General features: G+C 31.4%; 1 protein-coding gene and 1 long non-coding RNA gene across 3 annotated transcripts; both read left to right on the top strand.

The window, feature by feature from the left end:
• The first annotated feature begins 7,371 nt into the window (after positions 1 to 7,371).
• LOC139875336 (NDR1/HIN1-like protein 1) lies at positions 7,372 to 8,022 on the top strand. Its single transcript, XM_071862676.1, has one exon. It carries the CDS (start codon positions 7,372 to 7,374, stop codon positions 8,020 to 8,022), a length of 651 nt encoding a protein of 216 aa, XP_071718777.1.
• A 1,330-nt stretch (positions 8,023 to 9,352) lies between these two features.
• Positions 9,353 to 12,450, top strand: LOC139877455 (uncharacterized). Of its 2 annotated transcripts, none has more exons than XR_011768596.1 (4): positions 9,353 to 9,651; positions 10,788 to 10,905; positions 11,013 to 11,106; positions 12,172 to 12,450. It is a non-coding gene; the product is annotated as an uncharacterized lncRNA (long non-coding RNA). The 2 variants fall into 2 exon arrangements; XR_011768595.1 differs by having other exon boundaries at positions 9,762 to 10,905.
• The last annotated feature ends 552 nt before the right edge of the window (positions 12,451 to 13,002 follow it).

Raw genomic sequence — 13,002 nt, 5'->3', positions numbered from 1 at the left:
AATCAGTTAGCTGGGAACAACTAGCTAGGAACAGTTAGCGTGGATCCTTAACAAAATTTCTCATAGTTAATTTGTTTGTTTCTAACAAATTTTATTTTGTCAAATGTTTCCTTCATTATGCCACTTGATTTTTGATAAATCAAAATCCAAATATGAAATTGGATGAATATGGTTATTCTGTGGTGAACGGATTTGTATATCGGTGGACGTAAATAGGATAGCAAACGACTGTTGAATCAGCTTCGAAGAATGTATAGTGTAACTTATTAATGTGAAATCTGAATACTCCTCGGGTATTACCTACCCGTTAAAATATTTTCACTATTAACAGTTTGTACAAAAGAATTTTTAATTACAATCTTTAAGAAAACATATATGCATATACATTTTCTTCAGATGTAATCATGGATTTAATGAGTTAATATGATATTAAACTCATTTGATTTACCGTTAGAATAAGAATATATAATCTCTAAAACATTAAAAATTACATAATCGCCATGTCGAACGAAGATAACTGATGTAGAACAATTCGTAGAACGATAATTATACTCGAGGTACAGAATGAGATGTTGAGGCATGGATTGTTGATGGTAATGGTGCTGTTACTGATAGTACTGTTGGCGCCGGTGATGTTGTTGAAGCTGGTACATTTTGCACCATATTTTCTAAATTGATTACTCGAGTGCGAAGTTCGTTGACTTCTTGTATTACTCCGGGATGATTGTCGGTCAGAACAAGTGGATGAATAAGGTTTAGAATTGTGGATAGAATATAATCGTGTCGACTACTCTGGAAATGAGGCTGAAAATGGTGTTTCGGATAGATTCGCCGGTAAACGTTTCAGCTTCATTGTTAAGAGGTGAATTCGGTTGGTGGAAGGGATCGCCTATTTCGCGTCTCCATTGATTAGGTCGACTACGAACTCATCAGATGAATTGGGGATGGATGATTGATTGATTCATTCTAGTGACACTGCTTTCGGAGCTTAGGTGAACATCCATGTCGGAATAGCTGTCGGAATAACTATCAGAATAGCTATCGAAATCTGAGGAACTCGAACTTGTTGAGGGATTCATCTCGTACGATCAGATGAAGGATTTTCGATAAGAAATAGATTATAGGATATAGATTAGTACCCTGCAATACATAATTTACATATGTATATATAATACTAAAATCCCATAAGTTACAGAGGAATCTACGGAAGTTGTCAGGCAAAGTCTACAGTAACAGATACGCTAAGATATGAATTAGCAGATACACTAAGATACGAATTTTGTCTATACACTATTCATGCAATCATTGCAGTACTATGTGTCTAGACTAAGAATGATAAGCAGGTAATTTCCTAAGGATGATAAACAGATGATTTCCGACAAAAATGATAAGCAAAACTTTTGACATGCAAACACGGTCGAAGTCCAGACTTATTAAAGCATCCTAATGACTATCCGTTAGGCACACTAATGCAAGACCTGGTTCACTAAGACCACCGCTCTGATACCAACTGAAAGGACCCGTCCTAATCCATCCGGACGAAGTCCATATCGATTACAAACGATTCACAACAGTTGTTTACATCGCGAGGTAATTGACCTCTATATGATAAATTTTACAAACATTGCATTCGTTTTTAAAAGACAAACTTTCGTTACATCGACAGTTGACAGGCATGTAAAGCATTTCATAATATATCCAAATATAATTGACTTAATAATAATCTTAATGAACTCAACGACTCGAATGCAACATCTTTTGAAATATGTCATGAATGACTCCAAGTAATATCTCTAATATGAGCAAATGCACGGCGAAAGATTTCTTTCGTACCTCAGAATAAACATGCTCTAAAGTGTCAACCAAAAGGTTGATGAGTTCATTAGTTTATCATAAAGAATCATTTCATAATTTTAATAGACCACAAGATTTCATACTTCCATTTCTCATAATCATACGTCCCATGCATAGAGACAAAAATATCATTCATATGGATTGAACACCTGGTAACCGACATTCACAATATGCATATAAGAATATCCCCATCATTCCGGGATCCTCCTTCGGACATGATATAAATTTCGAAGTACTAAAGCATCCGGTACTTTGGATGGGGCTTGTTGGGCCCGATAGATCTATCTTTAGAGTTCGCGTCAATTAGGGTGTCTGTTCCCTAATTCTTAGATTACCAGACTTAATAAAAAGGGCATATTCGATTTCGATAATTCAACCATAGAGTGTAGTTTCGATTACTTGTGTCTATTTCATAAAACAGTTATAAAAACATCGCATGTATTCTCAGTCCCAAAAATATATATTGCAAAAGCATTTAAAAAGGGATTAATGAAACTCACACATATAAATATTTTAAAACAGTTAATAAAGCATTTGCATGTATTCTCAGCCCAAAAACGTAAAGAGTAAAAAGGGCAAATGAAACTCACCTAATGTATTCTGTAGTAAAAATACATATGACTATATTGAACAACTGAACAATGCAGGGTTGACCTCGGATTCACGAACCTATATCATTTATATATATTAACACATATTTTTGTAATCGAACAAATTTATTATATCTTAAATTATATATTATATATTTAATTTGTATGTATCTTTAAAAAAAATTGGCTAATATTTATATAATTACATTAATATTTATATGTGATTAATATTATATTAAAAATACATCATTTGTTGTATATGAGTATTTATATAAAAATATGTTTATAATATGTAATATTATTATAAGTATACGTTTATATACATAATATTTATTTGTTGTAAAAATAATAATAATGATGATACTTGGTAAAACTAATGATAATAATGATGATGATAATAATAATTTTTAATAATAATAATAATAATAATAATAATAATAATAATAATAATAATAATAATATAATAATATTAATAATAATAATAATAATAATAATAATAATAATAATAATAATAATAATAATAATAATAATAATAATAATAATATTAATAATAATAATAATAAATCTACCTTAAGAGAAGAACTCCCCAAAAAATAAACTGTCTTAGCCCGGGCTCAAACTCGCGGCTTCTCACTAACCCGATAACCCCTTTAACCATTCTGCCATTTTTATATTTCTGTTTTAACTTCATAGACTAATATATATAACTCCTATATCTAGCTGCCTTTCTTCTTCTTCTTTTTCTAAAAAAATTTCATAGCCAGGGATCGAACCCGAGACCTCTCGGTTAAACCAAACACCTTGAACCATTCGAGCTGATTCATCTTATTCTGATTATAATCACACTTATATTTATTTATATGTTAACTGTTTTCCTCCTTCTTCTTCATCATATAATCCTAGGATTTTCATTATCATCCCTATCAATGGTAATCATCACCACATGATTATTAGGTATCATAATCATAACAGTCTTCATCATTTCCATCTAATCCTAACGAATTATTAATAATTGATTCATCATCATCATCATCGTATATTCGAGACCTTCTATCATCATTTTAACTCGTGTTCTAATATTATCTTCTTAGAATCACCAATCTTGATCATCACGATCATAATCATGATCATTAACATTATCGTTTATCATCAGCAACACTAACCATTTCCACCATCATTATCAATAAAAATCATCATGTAATACTGCTAACACCACAAAATCAACGTGTTCTTGTTTTAGTTCCTGATTACCCAGGCCCAACAGAAATAACTAAATCCATGGCCCATTATTTAAACTCTTCGGCCCTTATAACAAGATCACAAACCCAGTAAATTTCAAATGGCCCGATAGAAAGAAAAAGAAAAAAAAAATATACGGTAATGTATTGATGAAATAAACCGCCACCCTTTATGGATATATATATCACTTTTATTAACCCCACTTGGCACATGGTCGACGTCTGCAGCAAAAAAAAAATGAAAAGTAATTCTCACTTTTTAATATTCATAAAGTGATTCACTCAAATTTCTTATCTTTATTAAAACCGCAACATCAGGACATAAGGTGGTTTTGTTGATGTTTCTCGAGCAAAGAAAAAAAATATGTAGTAGTTTCTATTGTGAGTGAAAACAGAAAAGTTTTGTGGTGCATAGTTGTTGAGGGTGGTGATACATTGTAGGTGATGGCGGTTTTAGGGAGGTTTAAATGGTTTTGAGTTTGTGGGATGAATCGAAGCAGGAACATAAAATAGGTGTTCAATTTACTCAAGAATGGACGTAGGAAGAGCAGCAGTTTGAAGAGGTATTTTGCGAATGAAACAAGAAAAATATGGTGGTGATTTAATGTGATGGTCATGGTTGTTCAATGGTGACGATTATGAAATAAAAAGAAAACAGAAAAGTGTGCAGCAACATTACTCATTAAGGATGATCATGAACTAGAAAAGAAAAGTCGCGCAGTAGTAGTACTTGCAGTTTGTTTGGCTGTGATGGTTTGGAGTTTCATCGAGCAACAACCAGAGAAGAAGAAAAGAAATGTGCAATAACCGTTGTAACAGAAGTGGGTTTTCGAGGGTGATTAAATGGGTGATGGTTGGATGGTATTGTGTTGTAGTTGTCGGGCATCAAATGAAGTGGGTTTAGTAGTGGTCTTTGGGTTGAAGATGGTGGGTTTAATAAAACGTTGGTGGTGGTTTGATGATATGTACTCTCATATATGAATATATATATATATATATATATATATATATATATATATATATATATATATATATATATATATATATATATATATATATATATATATATAAAATATATGACATGTGATTATTGGTGAAAGATCAAAAGCAAACAGTATTTTCCAATTAATTGTCACTAGTATAGCAGCCACCCATTTTGATTGTGCAAAGATTTTCAAAAAGCAAATCTATTTAATATATCCGTGACATATAATTTGTATTTAACTTGTCACATCACATTTCTTAATATTAAATCATATATGCAGTATATATATAAGTAACGTACAAATGGTTACTTCCAACAGTTACATAAAGAGATACTAATTAATAAACTAAATAAACTAAAAAAACATAAACGCATTCATGCATACATGTGAACTAGAGCCATGCATACATGTGAACCAGAGTCATATAGCTTATGGATGTCAAATAGAAATAATTTCTTTTTAAATCAAGCACATAACATGTATCAACAATTATTAATAAGTGGGTTTAAGGTTCTTTAATATATATATATATATATATATATATATATATATATATATATATATATATATATATATATATATATATATATATATATATATATACAGTTGTTCAGGAATCGTCGAAAATAGTCCAAGGTCAAATGAATACATGAACATCATTTTCAAACTTTTTCAGACTCAACATTACAGACTCTGCTTATCGCGTCGGGATTACATATATAGATTAAGTTTAAATTTGATCGAAAATTCCCGGGTTGTCACATCCAGGACCCTGAGCGGCGCTCAGTATAGCTGTTCAGCAAGTCTGGCAGTTTTTGAACACTCAAGCATCCAACTTCAAACAATCATAACTTATGAACCGTAAACATTCAAAACACGTATCTTATATCGTTGGAAAGGTATTTTGACAAGGAATACAACTAAATACATTTCATAAATCAAATCCATCATTAACAACAATAAAAACCTCAATAAATGATCGTTAAATGTTCATAATTAAAGTTTCAAGTTCATAAAACGCATTTCTTGACATGGGAATCTAATTTACACATACGATACACCGTTTTGAAGGTAATGAAACATACAATACAACTACACACTTACTAACAACATTTCATAGCATTCAGTGCGTCAAAAGTTCGTTTTAAAGTTCATCAAACCTTAACCAAAATCATGAATTCATCAATTTTGTAAATGAAGTTTTTCTAAATCAACCTACACATCAAAATGAAGGTAATGATGCTTGTAACACATTTAATACATGAACTTTAACATTTAAACAACATTTAATCAACCAAAACTCAAGATTAAACAAATCCATTTCAAGTTCATGCTAGTTTATGCAAAACAACAAGATCGAGCAAATAAATCATATATTCATGCTAGACACGAGCCATAGACACTAACTAACATCATTTCAAGTCAAAAACACGAATTAGAGAAATCTAGAGTTTTAGAAATGTTACCAAAACGAGATGAAATTGGTATCAAATTGTAGAGGATGAAGAGAGGATCACGAATATGTAATTTGTTTTGTAGCAAGCTTCCTAGATTCGAAATGGATGATGAATGAATGATTTGGGTGTTTGAGTTCAAAAATGGAAGTAGAGAAAGAGATGAGGAGGTGAAAATGGAATGAGTGGTGGAAAGAGTGGGTTGACTAGTTGACCTAGTCAACTAGTTTGCCCACTTGGCAACTTCGGTCCCTCAAGTTTGTAAGCGGGTGCGTGAATTAACCGAGCGAATATTTTAAAACGCTAGAGTAAACGAGAGATGTTAAAATCAAATAACGAAAATATTACGAACGTTAGTTAGCGAAAGATGCGAACTTAGATAACGAAAGATATTATCTAAAAAAAAAAGACGGTGTTAAAAAATAAATTTAACGGAAAAATGCGGGATGTTACACAAATCACATAACGAAATATGTTTTGTGACCCTTGTCACAAAACGCACTTTATCAATGCTCAATAATTATAAAACACATAATTATTAAATTTATTATATTAATAAATTAATATTAAATAGGGGTAAATAGGTCATTACCCTAGACCCAAGTTGAGGTTGTTACACAAGATGACAATACATGACAAACGGGTTGGATATGTTTGGTTATGGTTGAAATATATAGGTCTTCGTTTTGATTTTTCATTTTTCGTTTACGTTTTATGCCTACATTTTAAATTTACGTTAATACGTCTGTGTTTTACGTTTTTGTCTACGGTTTACGTTGACATTTATATTTTACGTGTTATGATTTACGTTTACATATACATTTTACATTTTATGTTTACGTTTATATTTTCGTTTTAAGTTTTTTATTTTACATTTACGTATAAATTTTATAGGTGATCTTTTAATTAAATTTTCACACAATCGTGTAACGTACATACTAAAAACTTATATATATCTCGCAAAGACAGACTAATTAATTATGTGTTATACAAGTTTATTTTATTTTAGTTGTAGATATCATATGAGATCATGAATATATGCTATGGCTAGAAACTAATGTATTACCATATACATATTTCAAATCAAAACAATTTTACATTGTTATTTACTATATCGTTACCTAATGTTAGTATATATATATACACATGCATATATGATGATTCTCAATTATAATTCTTTAACCAAAAGCTTACGAAGACATAAACAACCCACAACTCACCGCATACCCTCTTTCTTCCGTCAATCACGATGACCCAAAAAGACGTCGAATCAAACACGGTGAGCCAAAAAGACGGCAAAAGGCGTAAACTATACTGCCATGTAGGCATCGGTCTTGTCGTCTCACTAATCGTAGTAGTAGCCATCATAATCCTCACCATTTACCTAATCCATCGTCCCACAAAACCTCAATTCACCCTCCAAGAAATCACACTTAACGCCTTTAACATCTCAACCGCTACAACCGCTACCCTCACATCCAGTTTCCAAATCACAATGTCCTCTCGAAACCCTAACGCCCGTACAGGAATATTTTATGATAAACTCGATGTTTATGCCACATATCGTGGCCAACAAATCACATTACAAACAATGCTTCCACCTTCATACCTAGGACATAAAGATGTGACCGTTTGGTCACCTTATTTATATGGAACTGAAGTTCCTTTAGCATCGTATCTGGCTGGCTCGTTGAGTCAGGACAAGACGGCCGGTACGGTGCTAGTCAATATTAAAGCTAGTGGAAAAGTGAGATGGAAATTTGGTACTTTTGTTTTGGGTAAGTACTCGTTGAATGTGAATTGTCCGGCTTATATTACGTTTGGGAATAAAGATGGTAGTTATGCTGTTGATCCTGCCGTTAAGTACCAGTTAGTAGCAAGGTGTAGTGTGGATGTTTGAGGTTATATATTTGTTTAACGCCGTTAACTATCATCCTCCAAATTTCGAGTTTTGTCGTATTGTGAAAGAAGAATGAGACGAAATCAAGATGAAGGATATGTTGGTGGAGTTTCTATTTTTATTTCCACATAATCATATCGATGTAATATTCTTTTATTTTTGTCACGAGAATTTTTTTAATATTTTGTGTTTAGATTATGATACATTCGATTTTCTAGTTGTATAATCTTGTTACGTTAAGAAGGGGACATAAAATTTAGAGGCTCAATTATTTATATATATACAAGTCACAATCAAAGATTTGATAAAACATAAAAATTAGATAAAAACAATTGAATTAGCGAACACAAAACACAAGTCTAAAAATAAAAAAGAAAGGTCCATAAAAAAGTTAAAGTCTACTAGAAAAGTAAGAGGTTTTCTCTTAAAGGCTTATATTAATATTAATATTAAATATTAATACTAGTTTATAACCAGCGTTTTCGTGAGATTTAAACGCGAGTTAATATTACATTGAAAATATTTATAATTGTATGCATAAAAGAAATTGGGTACCTGAAAACTCTTTGCCCCGAGCGGTCGATCGAATTGCTCCCCCTCCGGGCCTCCCATGCTGCCAGGGTCCGTGTACCCGTTAATGAGTTATTTTGTTTGCCTATACCCGTAAACTGCGGATACCAACGACATGTGAATTATAAAAACTAACGCAAAAATAAAAATTTAGAAATATATGCGAAAGGTTCAAATTATAAATTTAATAAATAAAATGTCTAATTAAGTATAAGTATCCAAGTTAACATTTATACTCGCGAGTTTCTCAAATTGTTATCTTGAATTCATGAGTTGAATTTTACCCGCATTAACTATGATATATTCATGACTCACCTACAACCTGTTAACTTATAAAATTCTTTACTCGACTCGTACCATATATAAAGTTTTTTTTATCATGGATATTTATTAATTTAATTAATTTTTAATTAAAAAATAATAATCTATATTAATGTAATAATAATAATACTAATAATAATTATTTTATATTAATACTATATAACTATAACTATTACTCCTATTAATATTACGTATCTGTATGTATGTATATGGAGTAATTTTTTTCACGTGAATTATTGTTTTGTTATTATTATTATTATTATTATTATTATTATTATTATTATTATTATTATTATTATTATTATTATTATTATTATTATTATTATTATTACATACTCAAAATTTGACCGTTTGTTCATAAAAACTCTAAAAACGACATTCCCTAATCTTATATAAAAAAAAAAAAACTAACCACTCCAGAAACTTCCTCAAACTCACCCGCTCTTTCATACGGCTCACCATTGCAGTCCTGATTTCTCAACATGTAATTAATCCACCTTCTTACTTAGCTCCTGTTGAACACCTATTTCCTTTCAGTGCCTTACTACAATCGAAAGAATAGTCCGGCTGAATTTAGGGGTTTTATTTGATTCTGCATATTCGACTGAAGATGTTCCTAGGAATTAGGGTTTCAGTTGATTGAATAATTTATGTGAAAATTAAGCTCAAACCCTAGCCACCGCTGTTGTAACCAGCATCGCCACCGTCATTTCTATCTCCGTCGTCCCAAGTTTGATGGTATTAGTTCTTTGACATTTTTTACTTCATTGCATTTTTTATATTTTAATTTATTCTTTTACAACAAACTACATCGTCGAATTTTAACCAATTTTTGGTTGGTTTTTTAGGATACGTGCTGGGATTCGGTTGTAATGATTGTGGGTAGTGGCAGTTGTGCTTTGCGTTAAACTATAAGCTTCGATTACCAATTGTTTAAATGTTGTTTGCTCTTTTTCCGTTTCATACAATATTTTTGGTAGTTATTCATATGTGTTTGTATTAATGCAGTTGTGAGTCATATTTTTATATAATATAATTCTTAATGTGTTGGCTGATGATGATGCTGTTATTTTAAATTTTGTTTATATTACATTGTTGCTGCTATTTGTAACTGTTTTATGTGTGAATCTTGGTCGATGAGTAGATAACAGTTGTTACTTTTCAAATTTTATTTGTGATGGTTAAATTCACGTTTCTGTTAACTAAAGTTCGTGTTAATCAACATATATTGTATTAACTTAGGTTGTAATTTTTTGGTCTGGATGTAGGTTCTATTTCGTTATTTCTTTTTTTAGTTGAATTACGACGCTGCTGCTATGTTATATATTTTTGTTTTATGTGTGAAATCTTGGTTGTTGATTAGATGATATACTCATAAAAATTAAGCTTCATCAAATTTTCATATCACAAACTGATCATGCATACAATATGTGAAGAATTACATTGTCTGGCAGGCCAAGAAAGACCATCGTTAGGAATAATAGAGTTATGATAAGCTTCTTTGAATCTTTCAAATAGCTACAGAAGTAGTACTAAGATAGTATTTATATCTGGATAGTTAGACCATATTGGAAACTCCCATCATATTCTATCATTTTTTATTAAATGATTATGTTATCACTTTTTGTTTCGAAGGACAATTCTGAATAGCTTTCGACGTATAACAATGTTTTCTTGATTTTATTTTGAGCAGCAGAAATACTGTTGATACTAAAAAATAAATGGACTTATTAATTTTCATGGTTGTTTGTACTGTTGAGTTTTGCATTTTTGGGGCAAATCTGGATGTGAGGAGTATATTTACAAACAGGGTTTTGGTTCCAAGTGTTTTAATCTGTAGCTAGCTAAAGTACGTCAATTGAATGTTCCTTCAGTTTTGTTACAGGCATTAAGGAACGTATTTCTGTTGCAGCAGCGGCACCTGCCTCATAACTTTTATGAAGTTCTAAACAGAAATCAAACACGAAAGACGATAGAAATCGTAAAATTGAAGTAAGTATTTATGTATTTCTGGCTTCCATAATACATTCACACGCAACAACAGCAACACGGCTGCCACACTACACTAACCATCGAGTTCATGTTATATGAACTGACAGAGTCATCCAACTAACGCTGTGGAATGAGCGTGCGGATTACTGGAAAAAGCTGTTATACTAGCCACTTCCTCATGTTGGGTGAGAGACTACCCAGGTAACTACTTATTGATTTTTTTGTCAGTGTGTTTAGCTGTAAATTGCTATCCTTTTGGATCTGCAATCGTAGTTTTTTTAAATTTAATTGCATTACAATCATATAATATTTGCATATGCGATGAATTTACTTCCCTTCAGATGTGCAATGATACATTCATGATAGATTTATTTAAAAATTTGTCTTCGTCATCACGATGTACTTATTTGACAATGAAGATAATATTATAATGAAGTGACATGTTACCTAACTAATGCAATAGCATTTGTTTAAATTCATGACTAACACTATCAATACCTGTCCTTTTGGATCTGCAATGGTGCATTTGTGCTCTACAGTCTGTTTTCAATTTTGTTCAGTGCGAATGTTGGTTTAGTTATCTTATATACTTTATGATGGCTGAAAATGTCCACAAATACTAAGCAGTTACAAAAAAAAAATATGATTCCAGTTAATTTTGTTCTTCTGTCGTTTGTGTTTGTGCGGAGTTGATTTTGTTGCGTGCGTTTTGGTTTCAGCTTTTAGGGTGGACTATTGTATGTGGTTATTAGTACGTGTTATAATGCCTATTAAGAACTGCTGCTTTATTATCCGTTCCCGATTGTGCAAGTGGTAATGTTTTTGCTAGAGAATTTATGTATTGAATAAGAGACGTGGTAGGAAGTCGTCTGTTAGGGACGACGGTAGCGTCGCTTTGTTGCGTGAGTGAATAAATCGAAATCTATATATGGGGTGTTCTTCTTCGGGTATGCCTTCCGTTTGTGTGGATAATGCTTTGCCATTGGCTATTGTTGCGTTATATTCTATCCGTGATATAGGATTTTATTACTTTTTTCTATACAAATTGTGTATGTCTCGCCCATTATTGATTTGCGACATTCGTTATCTGCAATGCCTATGGTACAAGAGGTGCGTTTGTTGTTTTATGTATATTTTGTTTCATGAATAATGTTTGTGATGTGTTTATTTTGTTTGAGCCAACAAAAAAAAGTATCGAAACAATCAAGTGAAACCCATATACGCAACACAAAACTAACATTCCAAACAAATTTTCTCAAACTGCAGATGAGGAAACAGAAGGAAGCAGAAACACCAATAACGCCAACCCCAACAAAACAAAAGGAAACCGAAAGCAACCCAGTCACAAAAAGAATGATATTCCCAGAAAGCGAGACCAAGACACCCAAGAGAAAAAAGGAGCAATGGTGCAAGCAAGCAATATTAGCAAACACTACGTACTTTGTTGATGTAAATAGCTGAAATCACATAACCAAAGTACCGTATCCATTTTGTAAGCGTTAATCGCTAAAATCGAACATCTTTTGTTAATGTAAGCGGCGATAGCTTCCGTGCGCGGACCGTTCTTAATCTAGTTATTATTATTATTGTTATTATTGTTATTATTATATAGATAATACGGAGTATATAGATGCAGATAAAGATAATTAAAAAATAGATAGATATAGTAATATATATAAAATCTGCTCGATATTGTTTCAATATATAGAAAGATGGATTGGATTTTTTTATATAGAAAGATGGTAATTGTAGTTAGTGTGATAAACCGACAACATATATATTTGTAAATAAATGAGTCAATGTTGATCCAGTGATGTATTTTAAAAGAAGTTTTTTTTTATCTAATGATTATTACTCTGCCATGTCATTCTTTAATTAAAAATACTTTGCTAATATTGCTTTTGTTATAATAGTATAGATAGAAGATAGATAGATAGATAGATAGATAGATAGATAGATAAATATAGATAGATAGATAGTTAGAATAATATTTATTACATTATATAAAGCGCGTGATAATAATCCTACGTGTTAACTCCTGATTAATTCCTGACACGTGTCAACTCATCATTTATTCATGTTGCGTGTCAGTCTATT

This window comes from Rutidosis leptorrhynchoides, chromosome 11 (assembly GCF_046630445.1).
Source record: "Rutidosis leptorrhynchoides isolate AG116_Rl617_1_P2 chromosome 11, CSIRO_AGI_Rlap_v1, whole genome shotgun sequence".
Lineage (NCBI taxonomy): Eukaryota > Viridiplantae > Streptophyta > Magnoliopsida > Asterales > Asteraceae > Rutidosis > Rutidosis leptorrhynchoides.
This window is presented reverse-complemented; position numbering and strand designations above follow the sequence as displayed.

Excerpts from the sequence above, each read along its gene's own strand:
- LOC139875336 (XM_071862676.1), top strand. The coding sequence starts at position 7,372 with ATGACCCAAAAAGACGTCGAATCAAACACGGTGAGCCAAAAAGACGGC.